General features: G+C 42.4%; 1 protein-coding gene across 1 annotated transcript; it reads right to left on the minus strand.

The window, feature by feature from the left end:
• Positions 1-302: 302 nt before the first annotated feature.
• On the minus strand, positions 303-22,595 carry nlgn2b (neuroligin 2b). The gene is made up of 8 exons (XM_085935476.1): positions 22,063-22,595; positions 15,123-15,176; positions 11,942-12,091; positions 5,733-5,918; positions 3,782-4,047; positions 3,496-3,649; positions 2,540-2,906; positions 303-1,431 (listed from the first exon to the last, which is right to left on the minus strand). The coding sequence occupies exons 1-8, from the start codon at positions 22,571-22,573 to the stop codon at positions 504-506; spliced, it is 2,616 nt and encodes an 871-aa protein (XP_085791602.1). The 5' UTR covers positions 22,574-22,595; the 3' UTR covers positions 303-503.

Consider the following 22,595-nt stretch of genomic DNA (forward strand, 5'->3'; position numbering starts at 1 on the left):
CCGCACATAATGATAATGCTCATAAAAAAATGTCCCCGATAGGCAGCGGGTGGCACGGGGTTGACATCAGAGCAATCTGATTAGTAGCCTACTAAGCGCTTAAAAGCAATGCCACGGCATCATGTCTTTTGGTGTCCTTAGTTTACCTTTCATTTTTGGAAAAAAAAAAAGAACACTAAATTTAGGCTAAAAAAAATAATCAGCCCAACACTTGAGTCCTCGAGTGCTGACGGCTGGGGCTACCACGAGTGAGTAAAGCAACCGGAAGAATAAGATTTTAATGCACAATGTTATTTGCCATTGGTTGTCTCTCAGCGATCACAGTCGACCCAACCTTGAGCGGTGACTACGACTACTTTATCGAGGTATTTGTCACTGCTTAAAATCTTACAAACTGCAGCTTTATTCAAGGGCTTCATGGAAAAACACTGAGTAAAGAAGTGTCGAGCATGATGAGGGTGGTGGGCGATGTACGGGGGGGGCCGCAGATGTTGTGCCGGGTCCTATACGCGAGTGGTGGAGTGTTGGTGTGGCAAGGCATTGTTGCTGTGGCTGGGGACGGGTGTAGTGGACGGGGCTGGCACGGGAGGGTACGTGTTGAAAGGGTGGAGGGGCTGCATACTGCTGATGGTGCTGGGGATCATGGTGATGGTGTTGGCCGTCATGAGCGGCACATCCTCCGGTGCCCGCCGCAGCGCCAGCGTGTAGTCAGGCGGGCACACCGGGGGCCGCAAGGGTTCCAGGTCACCATGGATGCCACGGGAAGGGAGGGGCGTGCCGTGCTCCAGCTCCACTCTTTGCTGCTTCATCTGCAGTGACATCAGCTCTTCTTCCTGGCTCAGGGCCAGGTCGTTGTGCGGCGGGGACCCCACCACGCCGAGGCCGACGCCCATGCCCATGGTGGCGCCGCGCTGGGGGGACAGGCGGCGGTGACGCCTCTGCATGAGTTCGTGCCGCTTGTCTCGTTTGTAGTACAGCGCAGCAAAGGCCAACACGTTGAGGAAAAGAAGAGAAGCGCCCACGGCCACCGTCACACTTAGCTCCGTGGAGTAGTCCCTCGTCTCCGGAGGGAAGGGAGTGTTGCGGGGCCTCTCCGAGCCGTCCGGCTCAGGTGGATAGGTGGAGATTACCGGGTGCCTTGTGGAGTGGGTACCCGTGTTGTGGTTGACCTTACCGTGGTTGTTCCCCCTGGGTGGCAGTCGGGTGGTGATGGAGCTGATTATTTGCTTGTGGAGGCTGTGGAGGTGCGGCACCAACTCCAACCAGAAGGCTACCTTGTTGGCCCGGTAGTTGTCTCTGACGCGTGGCTTGAGGCCGATATGTAAATACTGCTTATCTTTGGAGCTGAACTTGGTCCAGATGACTTCTTCAAAACGGTTCGGCTTGGTGTGGATGAACGTGGTGTCCTGGGGAACTGGTAGGTTCGGATCACTAGAAAGCAGAATTAAGGAGATTGAGCGTGTCTTTGTAACTGCGGTATTCACAGGCGCTACTTCCAAAAAAAATCATATACGCTTTGCAGTGATGTTACAACACTAATCATATTAAATCCAACCAGCGATGAGTCTTAAACAAGCACGAGTCACCGTTAAAAACTCCATTTTTTGATTCCAATATGAACATGCAGGAGGCCTCAATAATACTTTTCTGACCTCATTTTTTAACAATTTAATTTGCCTCTAATATATCATATGTATTCATTCCCATCGTGAACCAGATAAGTGACATAAAAAGACACACGTTAAGTTTAGCATGTGTATTACTGCAAATGTGTTTTCTCACTGGCCGCCATAGAACATACAAATATACACATAGAGCATTTAATGGCATTGCCACCACGCTCACATGACGTGTAATTAGGTTTGGCGACAGATTTATCACGCTGCATAACTGTGGTGTTTCTATGCCAGCTGTGAACCTACACTTGATCTACCCAGATGAGATGCACAATGCGCAATCACTGAAACAAACTAAATAATACATTTATGCTGCTATAGCATACCGTAAAACTGTTTAGGTGTTCTCCTAGTATCCACAGGCAGACATTTTAAATGCAGCTCTTTGCACGATATCATTGCACCTACTTAATGTTGTTGTTTTTTTTTACCAGGATGGATCGTGCATATTATAGTGTAGTCTGTCATTTAAATGTGGAATAAAGGACATACGTTAAATAACTTGCTTCTCACGAGTTGATTTGTTGTCCATGTGATTAAACAAGGCGGGATCCTCACAGAAATCATAAAAACCCCAAACTAGCTCTGTGTCCAGTCTACTGTTGAAAATGTTGCAATTATATTTGTCGTCAAATTTTATCGCTGCGGATGAGTCATCAGGAGGACTGTGTGTGATGTTGAACACGGATAAAGAAAGTTGAAAGGGAACACTTTTCTCATTAAAACGTTAATTCTAAAGCTCTGAATAGAAATGTGTCCCTCAAACACCCATTGCGTGTTGATACTAACTAGAATAAACTGTAGTGTGGTACTTTAAAGACTGAACATCTTAAGGTGCTTTATTAATTTTGCATTTCACTTACCCCGTCTTGGCAAAGTTGGTCCAGTACGTCATGACCACAGCACTGAGCATCACGTCATTCTTTGAGAAGTTACATGGGAATAAATCAGTGGCTCCAACCATGGGAATGCCAAACACATAGGGGATCTCATCTCCGTGGGCGGCGTCGGCCCATTCAGGCCTTGCCTCCGTTTGACAGTGGTGGTGGAATGTGTAGAAGAAGACGGGCGACTGGAACTCAGCGTGCAGCTTGGCGGTGGCCACGGCTGGAGCCACCCACTGGTGGTCTGTGAAGAGAGCCAAGAGGGTCTTCCTCCGCATGTCACTGTTGTCCCGGTCGGCCCAGTCTGTATACATGAACTTGATGGTTTCCCTCAGAATATCTTTACCTGGGAGGAAACAAAACTGGTTCATTAAAATGAACAAAGTGGGGAATAACGGATCAAGGTGTGTGTGACAGGATTTGCGGCATTTACGGTAGGCGGAGTTTGACAAAAGAGCCGGAGCCTCGTTGTAAGTCCATCACAGGTCACGTAAATACCAACAACCATTGACACTCGGTGAGGGGGAACCGAATGAAGTCAGGTAATACCGCACTATCAGTGAGTTAATAAAACAAGTTCATAAACAAATAGTCAATAATTCATCTGAGAAATGTAATGTGCAAACATTTGTGTCTTGAAAGAGCCACACAACCTGAAAGCACCTCTTTTGTCGGGTTTGTTCGAACAGCTCAGCAGAACAAATATTGAACATTTTAATAAATGCCAGGTCTCATGAGCGAAACAGTGGCTGCTGGTGTTGGACTGCAGTTTGTTTAGGTTAGTGAGGGAATTGTGACATTTACGTGTTAAAATTACTTTATGTAGATTAAAAACTAGGGGGATGGATTTCTTTTCTCATTTTTTTTACGTGTTTCTAAAACCATCAATATAAATTACAGTATGGCTCGTTACTTAGTGAAGATTGGCAGCTTACCATCAGGATATCCATAAAGATTGTCCACAAAGTTGGAGATGGTGTAGTCAAATGAGGGTGCGGATATCCCATCTTCTCCTTCACTGTCATCCACAAACTTCAGGCCTTCTCCTTGATTGACACCCAGCAATATGTCATAGTTCAGGAACTCACCCTGGTGTGAACATCCACAACACACATGAGCAGGAGAACATCATACTGTCCACAAATATACAGATACTATCTGGTTATGTTTTATCAAGAACAGCGCAAACCAAGGTGCAACCAGAAAGCCCATCACACCGACCTGCTGCATCAGAATCTCCGGGTCATCGGGCACCACGTCACCATCCACAACAGGTCCGAAGGCAATGTGGTATCGCGCGGGCTGTATGTCTTGGTCCACCAGCTCCCGGAAGCTCTTCCTCCTCAGGCAGTCCACCAACTCGGCCATATCCCCCAGGGTGCAACCAACTTTCTTAGCCAGAATGGTGGTGTACATGACCGGGCGGTAGTTGACTGACCAGCTGGAAATGGCGGAACCACTCTGAGCAATGGCCCTCTGAAACAGACCTACACAAAATATGGGAGAAGATGAAGAATATTGAACCCAAACATAATTAGAAACACATCTTTTCTCTCTCTGTCCTTTTTTTTTTTTTTCAGTGGCACACTTTTGCTAGCAGTGGAAGATGCATTCCCTGCCTTACAGTGAGCCTAAATAATGCATCGTTTGGAGGAAGAGCATTGTGTTGGACGCAAGATGAAGAAGCGAGTCTGCTACTTTCATCGCGACAAACAAAAGGACATTTATGCACATTAGGGTTGGAAAGCAAAGTAGTTGTGTGATACACAAGAAGAGACAGCAGTCAGGTAAATGATGACCAACCTGCTTTTATGGAGTTACATAAAGCCAGAATGAAGGCTGCACAAGAGATGAGGAAGCCAAAGACAAACACTTGCACTGTTGCACTGCTGCAGTTATGTAAAGTGGCTTGCTGTCCCTCTTTTTTATCTGCAGATTCTGTCATTAATAATTAACCCCCACACACATACACGCGGCAAAGTCTGCATGTGCCCCACCCCCGCTTCCTTTCCCTGTGAAATCAATTAAGCCGCCTCTCAGCTCGGTTCATCTCTCTTCTGCGCACACGGTGCTTTTAAAAGCTGCTCCAACTTTGTCTGCATTCACTCAGAATTATTGCCCCGTTTCAAAGTGTGTGCAAGAGGCTTTTGTTAGGACCGTAAACGTGATATACACTTAACGGGCCTTTACATTTACACTTGCATTAGGTACACCTGCACACTTGAATGAGATCCAATACAAAAGAATTGAAACAACCGCAATATGAATACGCCTATGGGGTGCAATTACCCTTGCGGCCACAAGTTTGCGCATCCGGACCATGTGACATAGGAAAGAGTTGAACTTAATCTAACTTCTGGGTGTACAAAGTCACAATTTCAAATTAAGAATCACACGAGTGGATGTGCGGCTCAAACGTCTCGTGTGATTTCGATTTCTCCCATTCAGAAACAAATAATTAAGGATTAGTGGGTGAACTCAATTAATCAGATTTTGACGTCAAACCAATACAAGGCAGTGAAAATGTGCAAAGGGGGGCATTTTACAAAGAAACAATACAACACAAAAATGTGGTCCTTTTTCAATGTCAGATCTAGTGAGGTTTGTAGCATACTATATCTTATGTAATATCATGTCCAGACAGGGCTTATTACTTTCAGACTCTTTGATTTTACAGCTACATGGACAAGCAATGTTTGGAATGATTACTGGTCTTGTGCCCTAAGGTGACTATTGTCTTCATGCTTATAGTAGCCATCTATCAAGTCAAGCACTGCCCAAACTGATATTCAATTTAGATGTCATAAGCCAGATAATTCAACTACGTACTAACATTGCATGTAAAACACATTTGGTAGTGCAGATTGGCAATTTTTATCCCTTGAGCTACAAGTGGGGCTAAATTTTCAAGTCCAAAGTCACTGCATCTTCCACAGCTGTAAAACAAACAAAATAAAAGCCAAGAGCTACTATAATTGAGCAAACCACCTGTTAACAAGCGACTACATCATTGAGGTGACCTAAACTGTCTCACTTTCTTGACTCAGAACTTTGTTTGAAATGAACTTGTTTGAGCTTTGTCAGGTTTTGTAAACAAATGCCTGTTCAGCCTGTGTGTTTGTCTTTTAAGCATCAGCTCCAATGTGGTTTGTGTCCCAAGGCAGATGATTACCTTCAGAGTGGTGAGAGAGGATAAGAAGGTTCACACAGGTAGCACCGGCCCCCGAGCCAAAGATGGTGATTCTCTCCGGATCTCCTCCAAAGTGGCCGATATTTTCATTGAGCCAACGCAGCGCCTGGATCTGATCCAGCAAACCGTAGTTCCCCTTGGCAGACTGGTCCCCTGTGCTCAAAAAGCCTGCAAAGTAAATTCAAACAAACACAGGAAAATAAGTGAGGGAGAATGACAGAGTTAAAAAGATTGTGTACAAACAGTGGGGCAGGAATTCAGAGGCACAGTATGAAATAATTATGGGCCTTGACTGTGTTGTAAACGGAGGCTACAACTCAAGTTTAGGTCTGGGGGAAAATCATTCCAATCTGATTCATTTCCTCATACCAATGTTGCACAGGAGAGCAACAATGCTGGACAGATATTCAGTATGGTTTACATATTTTGGCTGCAAATACATGTATTTATCTAACAAGAAGGCACAAGCAGCATATTAGGTTTTGCAAAGGACAAAGAATATCTTGTCTTTTTGAAACAAACGTGTTGCCGTTCTACGACTGTTAGCCTTGAACGCTTAATGTGTCACATATAAACCACAAACATTGGGGAAAATGTGCTCTAAGGCAGTGGTCCCCAACCAAAACACTTAATACCTTGTTTCTAATTCCAACATGCATTTTTTATGAAGCAACAATAGTGGTGACCCAAAAATAATTATCGCGTAAACTGGATTTAAGTAACACTCGTGTGTAATTGTCTCCCATTACCCAGAGATGGGAATGACTTCTGCTAATTACAACAACTACATTCAGTGTAATGGTGAGTTATGTTTTTAATTGTTTGTTTTTACTCTGATCTATGGTGACTAGATACTAATACCCGGTATCTGTACTTGTCAATCCCTATTTTAAACTACGATTGAATTATCTCAGTAACCACACAGAGGGCTCGGTGTCCTGTGGCTGCGGTTTGTCATCTGATTCTGCTTCACCTTGATTGTTTTGAACCTGTGTGTGTGGTGTGAGCAAGTGTGTGTCTGAAAGTTGACAATGATATGCAAGCAATGATGGCGCTGAGTAGCGACGACTATCTACCAAATTGACCTCTCGATAACAATCAGAGAAATGCTCACGTCTGAGTTTGCACTCTTCAGCGTACTTACATTGCAGTCAACAGCACTTTAAACGTGGAGTGATTTTGTTGCCCTAACCTAGTCATTGTGATTCACAATACTGTGTTACACTGTACATTATCAGATGGAGCATGTCCCAACAGCCATTTAGCGACGGGTAGGATCCATTGTGACGACGTCAAGACTGACAATGTCCACGTTGTCTTCCACACCTAGAAAATCTTCAATCATATTTTTTTTGTGTGTGTGAATAAAAGACTGTGGATAATTCAGGTCCAAGGAGGTTTTAACTACCGAGTCACGTTTGCATGACTCCAGCACGACTAAACTACATTCGCTCAGCGCAAGACAGACACAATCTTAATTTTGTTTGACATTGTCAGAGTAATAAAATACTCGTTTTTGTAGCTGCAGTTTGCAGTAGGTTTTGGAACTGCATTGCATCACGCTGAGGTGTGTTTCAAACAATTCAGCTCAGCTTCACAAAAGCCGCATGAAAATCTAGTACGATGCAGTGCATTTAGTTAATGTGCCGTATGTGAGTGGCTGTCATCAAACCAATGGACCAATTAGTTGGATGGATAGTTGGATGAATCTCAATCACTAATGAAAAGCAGAACCACAATAGCGATTGTTAAGTATCATTTAAAAGGCAGACATGCTGAAACATTCCGTGTTTTGTACGAGTCACAACAACAATGGAGCTTTGAGTATCTGATTGTTCAGCCGTCCATCTATTTTGTGTAGTGCTTGTCCTCATTGGGCCTATTTGGCCTCGGGCACGAGGTGGCGTACACTCTGGACTGGCTGCCAGTCAATGGCATCAAATAATTCTCACTCACATCAATTAACATATTTCTGGAATCTGGGAGAAAACTACAGTACATGTAGAAAATCCATAGAGGCAGATGTGCTAAGCACTGTGCTATATGTATCTTACAAAAACAAACAGTGGTCATCGCAATAAGACGGGCAACAGATATGATCTGGATTACAAATGACACATCATTCTTCTACCTAAAAGAATAAAAGGCGTTATCCTCAGATCAACTCTGCAAGTGACTAACTTTCTCCCAAATATGACTATGACCTGAAAAGGTATCATTGCTGACCTTTGCCTCTTGTCAAAACCAGAGTCATATGGAAGTGTCTGCTCTGTGGCTGGGTGCTGAGCTTCCTGCCATCGTTGCCTGGCAACTGTCCGGAGCTTCAGGCGAAATGATATGGGAACATACTCGCTAAAGCGCTTGCCCAAACACAGACATGCATGCACATTTTCAAGCACGCGCGCACACCCCCGCACACACAAAACAGAACCACAACACAAAATGGTTTGTGAACTTTATTTCTACTCTGTGGTTGTCTTTTCAAGGGTAACGTGACAAAGGATGTTACGTATGCTGCCTACCATTGAAAAACTCATTTTTCTCATTCACTAAGTTTGAGCTCTATGTATGTATGTATGTATGTGTGTGTGTGTGTGTGTGTGTGTGTGTGTGTGTGTGTGTGTGTGTGTGTGTGTGTGTGTGTGTGTGTCTGTCTGTCTGTCTGTCTGTCTGTCTGTCTGTCTGTCTGTCTGTCTGTCTGTCTGTCTGTCTGTCTGTCTGTCTGTCTGTCTGTCTGTCTGTCTGTCTGTCTGTCTGTCTGTCTGTCTGTCTGTCTGTCTGTCTGTCTGTCTGTCTGTCTGTCTGTCTGTCTGTCTGTCTGTCTGTCTGTCTGTCTATCTATCTATCTATCTATCTATCTATCTATCTATCTATCTATCTATCTATCTATCTATCTATCTATCTATCTATCTATCTATCTATCTATCTATCTATCTATCTATCTATCTATCTATCTATCTATCTATCTATCTATCTATCTATCTATCTATCTATCTATCTATCTATGTTTGCTGAGTTGGGCTTCTTCCTGGATTAAGTGCTGAGAGCAGCATTTAATGTATGCAAAGTTTTGCATATTCAACTCTTGCCGCTTGCAAAGTGTGGGAAGAATTGTGAACCTTTAAATAAATGCTGAAGACCATCAAACTCAATGAATGAAGGCATGTTGCGGAGTAATTGAATATAATATAATAATATTAAATAATAGGAATAAATACAACTAAGTAGAAGTAGCCACACAACTATTCTGGAGTGTCTTATATTAGTCAGTAAGACAAAATAGAAAAAACTAAAATAAATTAAAGTCACTCTCTAGTCCAGCTCCCCTTACATTTAACTTACATCTGAATCCTAAATGAAATGAAGCCCTAATGAATATCTTTCCAACCACATACAGTATGTGCATTTTTACTAAGATAAAATAACTGCTGTAAAAAAAATGGGAATCAAATGAGTAAAGCTAGTGCTGGCCTAAGGGTCTGATTACACGACACTATTCTTTGAAAAGAGATCAAAAGTAGTGTCAATCATTGGCAGCATTTTGTCAACTAGCAAAAGTTCTCCAAAAGCATTTTTCTTTTTAGAGAAACAATATTAACTAGGTAGTTCGCATCCGTGTTAAGATTCCTTTAGGCATGCACAAATACAGTGGCAGACCAATATTAATATAGGATATATTTGTCCTTATAACTGAGTCTTTTCGAACAAACATAATCTTATTTTGGATTTTTTTATGGCAAAGATCACTGGCTACCAAGCACATTACAACATTTCCAGATGATTTTGCACAGTGGTTGGTGAAAAGTTACATTCCAGTTCAGAAGGGCTGCTAAATAGACGCTCCATTACATGTGGTAGAGTGATGGCTAACTTTGAGGCAATTGGGTGACTGCCAAATGCACGATGGACCCCCGGGGCAGGTGACCCCTGAGCGAGGGGACTCCAGAGGGAGGTAGTGACAATCTTCATGCTCTCTGATTTCACTGTCAGCAAGTCAGGTTCTTTGTCATTTTGGCTGTTTTCCAGCACAATGCATGATTATTTATTAAGGATCATTTTGATTTGAATTCCCATTTTCCAGCAGTAATGAGATTCGGCAGTCAAATTGAGCTGTCAGTTAGGAAAGCATTAGAAGAGTTTAAAAACGTTTTAAGGCACTGTTCTATTCATAAAACAAAATAATATATATTTTTTTTAAATCATGAAATGTCATTTAATGAAATTCAAGTATATTTTCATTTCACAATGTACTCGCTATTCACATTTGGTGTTCCATGTATCCACTCAATCGTATGTGCCTATGAATGTCTCATAAAGATATTAGACATTCCTCATCACACGTTAGTGGTCCAACTATTCTTATCTGACACTGCATTAGGAGTTCATGCTCACAGGTTATTGGTAAGGCCTGTTTTTCCAGCAGATGGATATTCTTATTTAGGACAAAGTTATAAGACACAGTAGTTGATGTCCTTTGTCAGAATCGTGCAAAATTGTGACTTTAGCGTGTACCTGACCTTAGTTTCAAAGCTGTGGAATTCATTGAAGAACACGTCAGGTACACATGCAGCCAACAAGCTCAATTTTGGCAGCATCCCAAAGTAGAAATATTTATCTCTTCTTCCTGAGGTGAAAAATACACTCACACCCAGAGCCCAGGACGGTGGTCTTTTTCTCCAGAGTTCATTAATTAGTTAATTAGTATCATTAATGTGAACAGATGGCTGTGCAGCACAAATCAGAAGGCTCTCTGAGCCTGGAGCAGGAGGAAGGTAGGACCAGGTGAGGAAGGTTCGCAACCATCACCTGACCCATGCTCCTTGCTGTATTTTTTATTCCAGTTTGATTCCACAGTAATATTATGGATATTATATAAATATTTCATTTCAAAATGCAGGGTTCTGCTTTTATTGGAAAAAAAAAAAAAGAGCCACCTCGATATGTGTCAGGGTACGCAACCTCAAATGTGGAGGTGCAATTGGACCTACTGGTTCAGCCTTCTTTTGAATGAATACTTTGCAATGCTGCAGATTGAAAAGACACTTCTGAGGATTTATTTTTAGCCCTTTCCCATCTCCTCTTCTTTTTCTCTCACTGTCTCGCTATGATTCTCTCTTGCTCATCTGCCTCCATTCCCTGCTCTGTCTTCCTTCCTTATTCCTGACCCCCTATCAGCCTCTTAAAGGTACAGGCGTCGCATGAAATGAAGATGCCGTGAATAAGTTTGCCACCGTGTAAGTACAGGAGAATCCGAAAGATTAAAGCACAAAACTATTGAAATACGCGCACACGCACACACACAGACACACACAGTAAATTGGAAACATACATTCATCCTGCGCATACACAAACAAAAGCCTGCTCGGCTTAGTACAGTAACCTATTTAAAGCATATCTGCGTCTGACCACATGACAACAGTGGTAAAAGAATCAAGGGCACGGCGTCATGACTTCGAATCACTCCTCACCTATTTAAAAGACATATTCCGTCTGCATCTTAATGGGATAGTTGCAGAGCAGTAAACATATTGTGGAATGCATGAGTGCATATGAAACATCTCCGCCTTGAATACTCAAAGTACACACTACATGCTGCTGTTGATACAGCTTGTCGCAAAACAAACCACAGAAGACATCCGTGTCAAAATATGAATTTGGTGAACTTTGCAAACTTGTGGTCATGAATCACATGCTCAACTTGCTAATGCTTGTGACTTAGTCTGACAGCATGTTTCAAGCGTCACACTGATGAAGTGGGCAGGGTACAGCTGCAGGTTGAAGTCACCAAACTCACTTTGTCCTTGTCCCTGGGTGTCTCCCCAATGGACTGGATCATGTTACCCTGTGTTAATATGGAATGCCATTCTTGGATGGCATCCTAAACTCCTCTCATCCCCATGTTTGTCATTGTGTTGAAACAGGCGTGATGCACCAAACAAGGTCTGATTACTCAACAGGGAAGCCGCATAGAGAATGTGTGCAAAAGATGATGATGATGAATGTAAACACATGAGTTTGCTGTATTGGTGGCATGTGCAGCAAAACTGTGACAGTACCACTTTATCCTACAAAATAGCACAGATTGCAACTCTAGTTTTCACTGGCGAAATGCAAACAGGGATAGAGGCCACCAAGGTGAAATGGCTCAAAGAGACAAAAGCATCAAATAGAACGTGTGACACCACTCTTACCAAGCACGCCCAGTCGATAGTTCATGGTGACCACGACGACATTTCCATACGCCGCAAGGACACTGCCATCAAACATGTTCCCTGAGCCTTCCATGTAGGAGCCGCCGTGGATGAACAACATCACTGGCTTCTTACGTCGATCTCGAATATCTGCGGATGACATACACAAAAATATCAAACCTCACTTTAGAAAATAAAACAAGCACTTTCAAGGAGCTGCGTCACACACATTCAAATTGAGGTCAGAACATGATAATGTAGTATGAAACTTTAAAATGTGAAATTCAAATGAACTCCATTTTTTTGGAGTTATTCAAACTGAATACAAAAAAAGATAAATATGAAGGTTGCACACATATCCCATGAGGTCCAATATAAATATGACTTCCTGAGCCTTGGGGCAGTTTGACTTCAATACAAACTAACTGTCTTTATATTAATGACGTGTCAATCGAACCCTCGCTGCAAATTTTCTGTGCAAATGTTTCTACTTTTTCTCATCCCAAGTAGGGATGCCACCTTCCAAAATGATGCGGTGGGAAAATGGTACATCCAGCTCTGATGCACTCTCTGCTTGTGGTGTCTTTGAGTCCATCCATGTTTGGAGCTCAGCCTCACTGCTTCCCCCCTCTCACTGCGTCATTGGTATGGTCTCAGAATCTGAGCTCTGACAGCTTTGTCGGTGCAGCCCGGTTAAAATGAGTGTCTGCACTGTGCAGGCCATGTGGATAATTTGTATGAAAGGTAGACCAAGTGGAAACATAAATAACAGCCGCAGCATCTGTTTACCCCCGATGAGGCAAAGCACTTGGTGATGGGGCTGAGACAGAGATAGCAGGAGAGGAAGCGAGATAAAGAGGTATAAGACAGAGAGGAAGAGGATGAAAATAGGACAGCGTGACAGAACCCAAGTGTGAGCGCGTGTGCGTGTGTTCGCACAAGTATGTGTGTTGGGGTGTCTAACGACGTGGTTCGGAAGGTTCACACCAGAAAAACAACAACATGATAGCGGAGATGAAAAAAACATGAGATGCTAAAAAGCCAGTCCTACACAGTGGGATACGCTAATGAACACTCACATTCACATCGTCCTCAAACAGACACACGCACACACACGCACAGAAAGACACACACATGCACAATGCTTGCATCGGCAGCTGCGATGCTGAGTCGCTATGGAAACTGCTTCTCGCTAATAGAACTGCACCAGCCATTCCATTGCACCGACTCACTGAATGCCTGTTGCCGTGGTAACAGATTCAACTCACGTCTTTGCACAGCCGTCTGCATCACCACCTGAATCTCAGGTTGCATATAGTCTTGGGTGCGACACACAACACACACACAAATGCGGACGACACGACAAGCTGCAACATTTATGTATCACACCAGTGACTAAAGCAGACAGCTACAAAAAAATGAAACCATTTTCTGTCCCACACTTGAACACGCTGCTCTTCTCTGGTGTATTCTAAACTTGCTCTGATTTCCCAGAGGACCTGTAAACAAATTCAATTATGCTAGCAATACCAGGACAGTATAGAAGAGTCACACGCCCGCATGAAGGCATCATTGCAAAATGTAATTCTTCGGCAAACAGAAACTAATCATTTGACATGTAGCTGCCATGCCAAGGCCCAAACTGTGATTGTAAATGACATTTCAATGTGTGTGAACAAATATACACAACCATGCTAACAGACTGCTTGCTTTAGGTTACAGCCATTTATCAATTTGTAATTGTATATTTGAGGGCAATGCGCAAACTGGTGTAGGCTGGAATTGAGATGGCTGTTAATAATGAATGCCAAATCATTTTCATATTCAAGTGAGAATGAATCATTGTTTGCTTTGAATATTTCAGTACAGCGGTAATAATCTGAGGTTCTAATATTCATTGTGGGATCAGCACAATTATAAAAATCACAGAAACATGAATTGAAAAATGAATTGTTCTGAAACTAAATGTAACAACCCTGTCATTGAAAACGAGCTGTAACATTTCTTTTCTTCACCACATTTTAAAATCAATTTAAAAATACAATTTCTTTAGCGTAGCATCTCAAACAACGTGTAAGTTATTCACATGAAATAAGAAATGGTTGCTCACTGCACTCACTGAGATAGAAAAAGTGAATTAGACACAAGGATGATCTCATCAAGACTGGATGAGTATAAAGGTGATACACGTACACATTTTTGGGGTCATCTCCATGACTTCCAATAGAACAATCCAACTTCAGCTGCCACCAAAAACATTCACTAGATTCAGGACTACAGGTACGCCCTCAGATTTGGAATATAACTTAAAAATAACTGACGTTTTGGGGCATAATGCGTACTCCGAATCGAAGCAATTAACTGACGAGTTCTGGCCTTCGCAACTCCTTCTAATCCAGCCCATGTGTTGACATAAATGTCAAGCTTTACCGGCTCGGTTCTCATCTGGCTTCTGCCGTCTTTCTCTACATCTCTATCACGTCCAAAGCGCTATAAATGTCATCTCATCATTATTACTGTTTTTTTTCCCCCCATCTTCCTTTCATAGGCTGCCCTTGTGCTCATGTCTTTTCCTTGTTTTCTGTTTTCTTCCTCTGTATCTTTTCCTTTCTTTACGGTGCAAATGCACACATTGGAACAAACGAGAACAAATGCGCTGGGGCATGCTCATGCAAAAAGCTAAAGCCGGCACGGATGTACAAATAGAAACGTAAAGAGCTTCATGTGTGCATAATACTTTGTTATGTACACTATGTCTGGGCATGGGAATGGGAACAGATGCACACTGCGCTTGTGCTTATTTGGCTGCATCATCAAAATAGTAAGGGCTTCTGTCTCTGGAAGTAAACATCATCCAGTATTTAGTAGTAGTTCATAATGTTTGGAAAAGGAACAGCGTTGCATAAAAAAAATGGTTAGCTATGCCTAAATATTGATTTGAACAAACGCAGCACATATTAAAAGTGATTAGCGTGTCGTGGATCTTTTCAGGAAATGAAAATAAAATACTCTGGCACAAAAAAAAAAGAAACATTTGGCTAAATCAACCGTGACAGATGTCTGTGTGTAAATGAGAATACTACATAACAGTGGAAAATGTGTATTTCCTGATTTGTACACATGGGAGGAAAATTTGATGACATAGCGTATGATACAGGAAAATATCACGGAAAAAAAATACCTTCATCCCTTGGTCTGTTCATTGTGGATTCGTCCTGTTTTTTCGTGAGTGGACCTAAGCAACAGGGAAGAAAAAAGAAAATTCAAAAAGATTGTAGCAACACAAAACCACAAGACAAGGAAAAATAGCAGAACGGCAAACTTTGTTTTTCCACGCACAGCTAATGATACACTTGTTACTAAGGATTACACAGTTGTTTTTATGAGCAGATAACCAAAAAGTCAACTGTTTAAACTGCTCAGTGTCTTGTCACGGACTGCCTGGCGAATGACCCCCGGGGGCTGCTTCTCCTCCATCCTTCCCCTAATGGTTCCTGACACCATGCTGTTTTGTGTAGAAAAATGAGAACAATCAAATGATCACTCTTTTCAGTCAGAAAAGGAAGTTGATCCATGACTGTGACAAGCGCACATAATCATGTCCTGTATCCGCATGAATAAAAAAAGTCTGCAGTTCTATTTAGTAAGGAGATCATATATTATACTCAAAGAGCAAAAACAGGACAAGCGGAGCTTATCGTTTCCGGCAACACAATCCGACTCCTGTAAATCTCAGTGTGAACAAAAGTAAAGCAGCAAACAGGCACGCTGGGGAAAAACAAAACTTTGTATTGCCAAGTTTAATTTGGAAGCTGAAAAACAAAACGGAAAATGATTGGCCAGTGACGAAATCTTACTAGTGGCTGTTTTCTTTGCTGCAACTCTCCCTCTCAACATCAAGAGCCTCTGGACATTGTTGTTTTCATGTTCTCTTATTTTGACATATTTCTAGCATTTGTCATCAATTCTTTGTGTGGTTTAAGTATTATAGTCCAGACTTTAATCAGGCCTACTATCCTTTTCTCTTGGATGAGGTATGTTAGGCACTGGGCTGCTTTGTTGCCTGAAGCTAAGAAACACCAAAGTCCCGCTGTGGCTGTCCTCTGCATGACTTCCCACTGTGAGTGCTTTAAAAGTAGAGCTTTGGTCATTTTGTGAAAATTTGAATTACAGTGCTTATTTTCTTCCTGGTTTCTCCTATATTCAAATGGGTGAACTGTATATTTTCCATCTCGCCCATGATTCAACACCTCTGAGTGATTGATTTCTGTGATTTGTAGTTGAGGTGCCAACGACCAGCACATAAATGTTGCAGTTTGTCATATACTCTGCCAGACTGTTTTATTCAAAAACTAACCAGGGTTCCATATGATGGAAACATCTGACTTCCTGCTCCTCAAAAAAAAAAAAAAAAAAATGTACCCAATCCTATGCATCATATTTGGCTGCAGATGTTTACCCTCAAACTCAACTGCGGGATTCCTCCGTGCGGGACTATTCCCCAAACTAAAGTTAGGATGCTGAAATTGACCTAAGAATGCTGTTGCAGGGCTATTAAAATCTCTACATGGTGCATGAGATTCCACTACCAAAGACAACACTGAAGAAAAATTGATATGATGTCATGTCTCCACAGTTGCCTTGAAAAATAACTTTACAGATGACATGCACGAAAGAGTATAAGCGAATTACTTCACCGACTAGCTAATTCTAAAAGTAACCTCGATAGATTACAAGTCACTTAAATGAACTGAAAGGTGGTAAAGTATCGGCATTTCAGGTTGCTCTCGAAACTACAACCCGGCTGTCGTCAAGGTCAAGTAAAGGAGCCCCACATTAAGCCGTAATAGTAAAGCCAGTTAAATGGGCCAATAACACACGTTTATCAACGTGACCTTAGCCAAGCAACACCTTAGCCTGCAAGTACTCCCTGATAAGAATCCCATTCATTTGTGTTTTCTCCCTTTCTGTCAATAGATTGCTCCATTTGCACTTACCTGTGTCTGCTGTTGTTTTGAAATCACTATCTGTACAGTCAAGTCTTCAAGGAAGCCATTAAAGGACTCTCTAATTCACAAAGCCACACTCATTAAATCCACACATGCTGCACAAAGCATGTTAACAAGGTCCTAAACATCTGTTGCTGTGCTACTCCGACCTGCCCGGCAGCGCATTGCCACAAAACACATTGTGCCGCTCCTGTCTTAACTGTTTGATTCATCGCGTGCCGACATGCTTGACAGGACAAAATGTAAGTTTGATTTTGTGTGGAGAAAAAAATGTCGACTTATGATCAAAATCAAGGTTTTCGGGTTTCTGTAGAAAGCATCGGATAAATAAAGGAACCACAACTACACGCTGCCACGGCAATGCAGCATTTTCATCCCATATGTCTATATGAATCCAACTTCCTGACATAAAATGTTTATCTTCCTTCTAAATGGAAAAAAGATCAATGCTGAATGGATTTCCTGCATCCTCCCCTAAACCACCAAGAAGACGCTTGATCCAGATAGTACTTAGTGCAATAGAGAGAGGAGGCACAGTTGGTCCTGAGCTACGCTGCTAATAGAGAACAGCCAGGTAGGCAGAGCGGTAATGGATAGAAAGACACATTAGTCCTCCATCTTGTCAGCAATTTTCCACTACTTAGCGCCACTCTAAAACCACACCTCTCTTCTTAATGGCAATGACTCTGATTTCATTCATTTTCTACTGCCTATAAAGAGCAGTATGTGGATGTGAGGATAGGGCCCGCTCAAAAACAAGTGCCGGCAACATTTTAGACATCCAGAGCCAGCCTGACTTTATGCAAGAAAAACATTGGCCTGGATTTACGAGATGAATTTTGCCATTTAATCAAAACATCCCTTTAAAATGATGGTTACACAAGATATTATATTTTCCACAACACCAAACTGAAATATGCATGATCATATATATATATGTACATTATAATACTTTCCACAACATCACACTGAGATATGCTTCATGACCCCAAGAGAATTTCACATATGATGAATAGTAATTGACTGTAATTGGTTAAAAAGCTCATTGCTTTGTTTTTTTTTACGAGATAAAACATGTTTACCAGCACAATCTAACAAGCTTCAATGGACTATTTGCTCAAGCACCCGGGAGCACTTCCGCCCAGTGATCGGCAAATTTGTTTCCGATTAGCTTCCTGCGTGTGCTGACAGAAAAACTTCAGCTGACATGGAAAAAAAGAACAATTATACTGTGAGGCATACTTATATATTCCAGAAAATGGCGGGTGGACGAAATGAGCATTGCTGTGTCCGGATTGAGATGCAATACTTCATAAATCTATCTGATCTAATTTCCCAAATTTGCATCTCAAGAGTCTTTTTTGCTCCTGTAGATTTTCAACTCCATTGAGGATTGTCTTTGCTCTTCCCCATCATTAAAGTGTCAAACATTTAGCACTTTTTGTGCATATCATTGCAGTGATGTGGATATTTTATGTCTCGCAGCATTCAGCCAATAACAGAAGGCTGTAAAGAGATAATTGGCCAGTACAAAAAAGCAATGACAAAAAAGATATGCTCAAGGGAATAGTTTTTTTTTTTGCATTACATGAAATTGTTCTTTTGAGAAGAGGCCACTGGTGAGTGAACCCAATCTAAACGCATGAAAGGATAATGAAAACAAAGATTGTTTTTTGGGTCATAAGCATTTCGCCCCGTATGGCCCAGAAGGAGGGCCTGCTGGTAGGTCACATGATGTAGCAGCGCTGGCCAATATACAAGTAGCATTTAGCTGAGCTTTTCCCCAGCACGGTTTGACCTAACGTAGCTCCATCTCTCATTCAGTAGCGTTTCTATTCGGTTCAGTGAGCTAGTGGCCGCAGTGCAAGCTGTCTCCTGTCTCTCTCCATTTCCTCTCTGCAGTAAATGGGATGAAGCTGCGCTATGTCATGTCTGCGTTGGCCTGTCTGCTTGACAAGGTGTGTGACACAGCAAGCCCTGCATCCAGCTGCTCCCGGCGCATGTGGGCCAACACACCGCTCCGGATCTCCATTTCTACTGTACCCCCCAGCCTCCTGCACCCTTCTCACTTCAACCATTCCACCCTTGAAATATGGTTTTAATAAAGAGCACAGCACTGTAAACGACTGCTCGAGCAGTAATAAAAATGAAGGATCTCAGGCCTTCTACTTGAGGTGTGTCTTGAGGAAATAGGAAGGCAGCAAGACGGTGCAGCCTAGTTGTGCAAGACACTGCAGGAAGAACGTCACAAGTGAGGGTGGGGTGAGCGAGAGAGCGAGAGAGCGAGAGAGAGAGCGAGAGAGCGAGAGAGCGAGAGAGAGAGCGAGAGAGCGAGAGAGCGAGAGAGAGAGAGAGAGAGCGAGAGAGCGAGAGAGAGAGCGAGAGAGCGAGAGAGAGAGAGAGAGAGAGAGAGAGTGTTGTTTTGGACTGGATGCCTATCGAAAACATTTCTCATTTATATATTTTAAAGTTGAAAAAGAAATTGGCAGATATAGAGGATCAGAACATGGATGGATTGATAATTAATTATCTGTGTCTTTGAAATAAATTGGCAGATATAGAGGATCAGAACATGGATGGATTGATAATTATTTGTGTGTGCTTCCATTGCAATCAGAAAATATCTCCAAGACTTGATTCCCTCTTTGGGGCAATCTTCTCAAATATACACATTCTTCTTCATCTTCTTCTAATGAATTTCCGGCCAGCTGCTCTCCTGCTCTGATGTCCTACTTCAGTCATAACAGCCTGTCATAAAAGATTAGGACTGTGACCAATTATAATCAGGAACATCACAGCGGCTGGCTCCGCCCAGTTACTGCTAACAAGAGTAAAAATACAAGCGAGCGAATCACGGCATCCAGACATAGCAAATATCCGACACCGTCACACACGGATGCCGTCTTTGCTTGTGGTTATTGGCAGCTCAATACAGCCATAGGCCAGCCGGAGAAGGGCATTGGGTTCATTTGCATTCCGAACAGTGACCCATTCTGCCGCCATCTGCATAACGATGGAGGAGAGACGAGGGCTTGCTTCCAGATCAGGGCGGGAGGGTGGGGCGGTGCAGAAAGCAAAATGACTTATTTTGTGCAATAAATAGCACAAAGAATGTGATCACCGAGGGTATGAAAAGGAAATAGCTGATCGTCGTACGATTGGACGTGCTGTCGTTTTCTGGAATTGAAACTTATCAGAAACCAAGCCACGCACTTTGATTTGGAAGTCAATTTGATTCAAGTAGCATATGAATTTTAACACGCAAGTTATGAGTTGGATTAGGATTCCTGAAACTATCTCCCACACAGAACAGGCATGAAATCCACCGCTCACTGCTACATTAGCAAAAAGTGACCTAATAAAATTTATAGAAGCGTGAAACGAAAAAAAAGTTTATTACTCCCTCTTGATGTGTGGAAGATGATATAAAGCGTTATATTTTTGGGATGGACAAAATGGGCTAGATTTCTTGGCTGACCTTTAAAACGACATGACATCATCACATCCACACACATTTCCACTCACTCTTCTAGGGTGGTAAAAGAAACATTTGAGTCAAATTAAGTCTATTATTTAACATCTGAGGTCCTCTGAGTGACAACCTGGCAACTGAATCCCAATTTGATCACTGGAACCGTTTTGAAATCAACCTGACATGTTATTGATTGAAAATGGAGAAAATCCAACACAAGTATGGAGAAAAAGAAAACCCCAAAAAATCAATCAACATCTTCATCTTCACTGTCAAAATCACTATTAGTCATTTTACTGTAATCCAAGCTATGAGCCAGACTAACGACTAACGAGTAGAATCAAAATGTTCAACGTAGCACTTATTTGGATCTAACTGGATACCACGGTGCGTGCAGGTGAGTCTACATCTTGGCAAATTCTGTCTAACTGAACTCAAGGCCAAATCACGAATTTCCATGAATTTAAATGAACAAACCTTAAAAAGGATGACATATGGTTGGACTTAATTATTGACCAACTGTTCCGTGTCGTCATCAGTTACACGTTCAGTGAGAGGCGTGTGATGAGGTTCCCGGGCAGTTCCAGGCAGAATCATGTGTCAGAGTCACCCATGCGTGAAAGGATTTGCAACAAATCGGCACTGCTAAAGACACGTCTGCCACGGGCAAAGTAAACAATTCGAGAGATCCTGACAGTTACATATGGAACGATGGAAACATTTTTTGAATTATTTTCCTCTCAGCTCTTTTTGTCTTTTGCACACATCCTCAGGGACCGCATCAGCTTTGTAAGTGGCGACCCCTGACTGTAAGTGACAAATTCTGACAAGCATAAGGGCCGCGTGTAAGACTGTCTCCCTATTCTCCCGGGAATTCGTTATTGTCATTAGCGAGAAAGATGAATAAAGTACAAGCTAACAACAGCTCTGTCAACATTTCGCCAAATATCTTCTCTTTTGATTGACTCATAAAAGAGGCATTAATGTGTTTACACTGCAATAACATGTATTTCCACTGAAACAATAATACTCTCAAGCAAGGCATCATCACTGGTAGCCAAAGTAAAGCTGACATACTGTAAAACTGTGGAGGCTGAAATCCACTGCGATTCCAAACTGAAGGGAATTGTTGTTTTTTGCTGTTGCTTTTTTTAAACATTTTTCATTAGTCCAGCATACTCATTAGCACTCTTTCTAAAGTTGGACTTTGATGGTGTTTTCTTTTACCTACCAATTAATTAAAGAACAAACAATGAGCCTATTAAGAGAACCACGTTTTGCATGATGCGATATTCTCTCTTTTTTTCTCATTTTACCCCGGGAGGCCAAAACAAGGTTGTTTTTGGTGTTAGATTCTGTTTGTATTCTTTACCCACCTAGCTCACACTAATCCTAGCAGCCTTAATTACCACTTCCTCCTGACCTTATTAAGAACTAATATGGAGGAAAGTACTGATGTGGTAACCCTTCAGTCAAGCACAGTTATTACACTGAATACAATTTAAATATATTTGTTATGAGAGCTACTCAGTGGAAAAGAAAATTCAAATGAAGAATTCCAGTCTATTCCTCCGAGACGTAGCTACGCGGAACTTAACAGCAACAAGGTATCAATAAAAGACTTGGTTGTTGTCACTCACCATCCTCTGTTGGTACGTAAATGTTGAGGTAAAGGCAGTCCTCGCTCTGGTTCTGGACATAGGTAGCTGCAGCATCCAGATTGTCTGTGAACCAAACAGGGAGCATGATCTCAGGTAACACCCCATGCACGTTTTGGGGACACACGGGCGCAAATTGGGTGGCGTTACGGATCTCCTGCCAGGACCCGGGAGCCTCGGGGGGCTGAAAGCGCCGTTCGCCAATGGGCGCGGTGGCGTAGGGTACTCCCAAGTATTGTTCCACGGGGCCCAGGATCTCGTTGTTGAGCTCCTTTCTGACGCCACGTATCTTTCCATAACCCGTGGATATTATTGGGTTTTTGTCAACTCGCTGACACGAGGAGAGGGTCAGGTGTAGTACGATCCCCAGGAGCCAAACCAGACAGGGGTTGGCATTCCTTTGAGGGGTACGTTGACGTTTCCCACCAAAGCCTTGGTGGCCGGCAGCATAGAGAGGAAAAAGCATGTCCAAAATAAAAGCTCCTTTTGTCATCTTAATAAGACATCAGCTTGAT

Source organism: Syngnathus leptorhynchus, chromosome 17 (genome assembly GCF_054491065.1).
Source record: "Syngnathus leptorhynchus isolate UIUO chromosome 17, UIUO_Slep, whole genome shotgun sequence".
In the NCBI taxonomy this organism is placed as follows: domain Eukaryota; kingdom Metazoa; phylum Chordata; class Actinopteri; order Syngnathiformes; family Syngnathidae; genus Syngnathus; species Syngnathus leptorhynchus.

Bases quoted from the DNA above. Each gene is read 5' to 3' on its own strand.
- nlgn2b (XM_085935476.1), bottom strand. From the start codon at position 22,573: ATGACAAAAGGAGCTTTTATTTTGGACATGCTTTTTCCTCTCTATGCT. The intron at 3,650-3,781 runs GTCGGTGTGATG...TGTTCACACCAG, and splicing joins CGGAGATTCTGATGCAGCAG to GGTGAGTTCCTGAACTATGA. The intron at 2,907-3,495 runs GTAAGCTGCCAA...GTTTCCTCCCAG, and splicing joins TCTTTATGGATATCCTGATG to GTAAAGATATTCTGAGGGAA.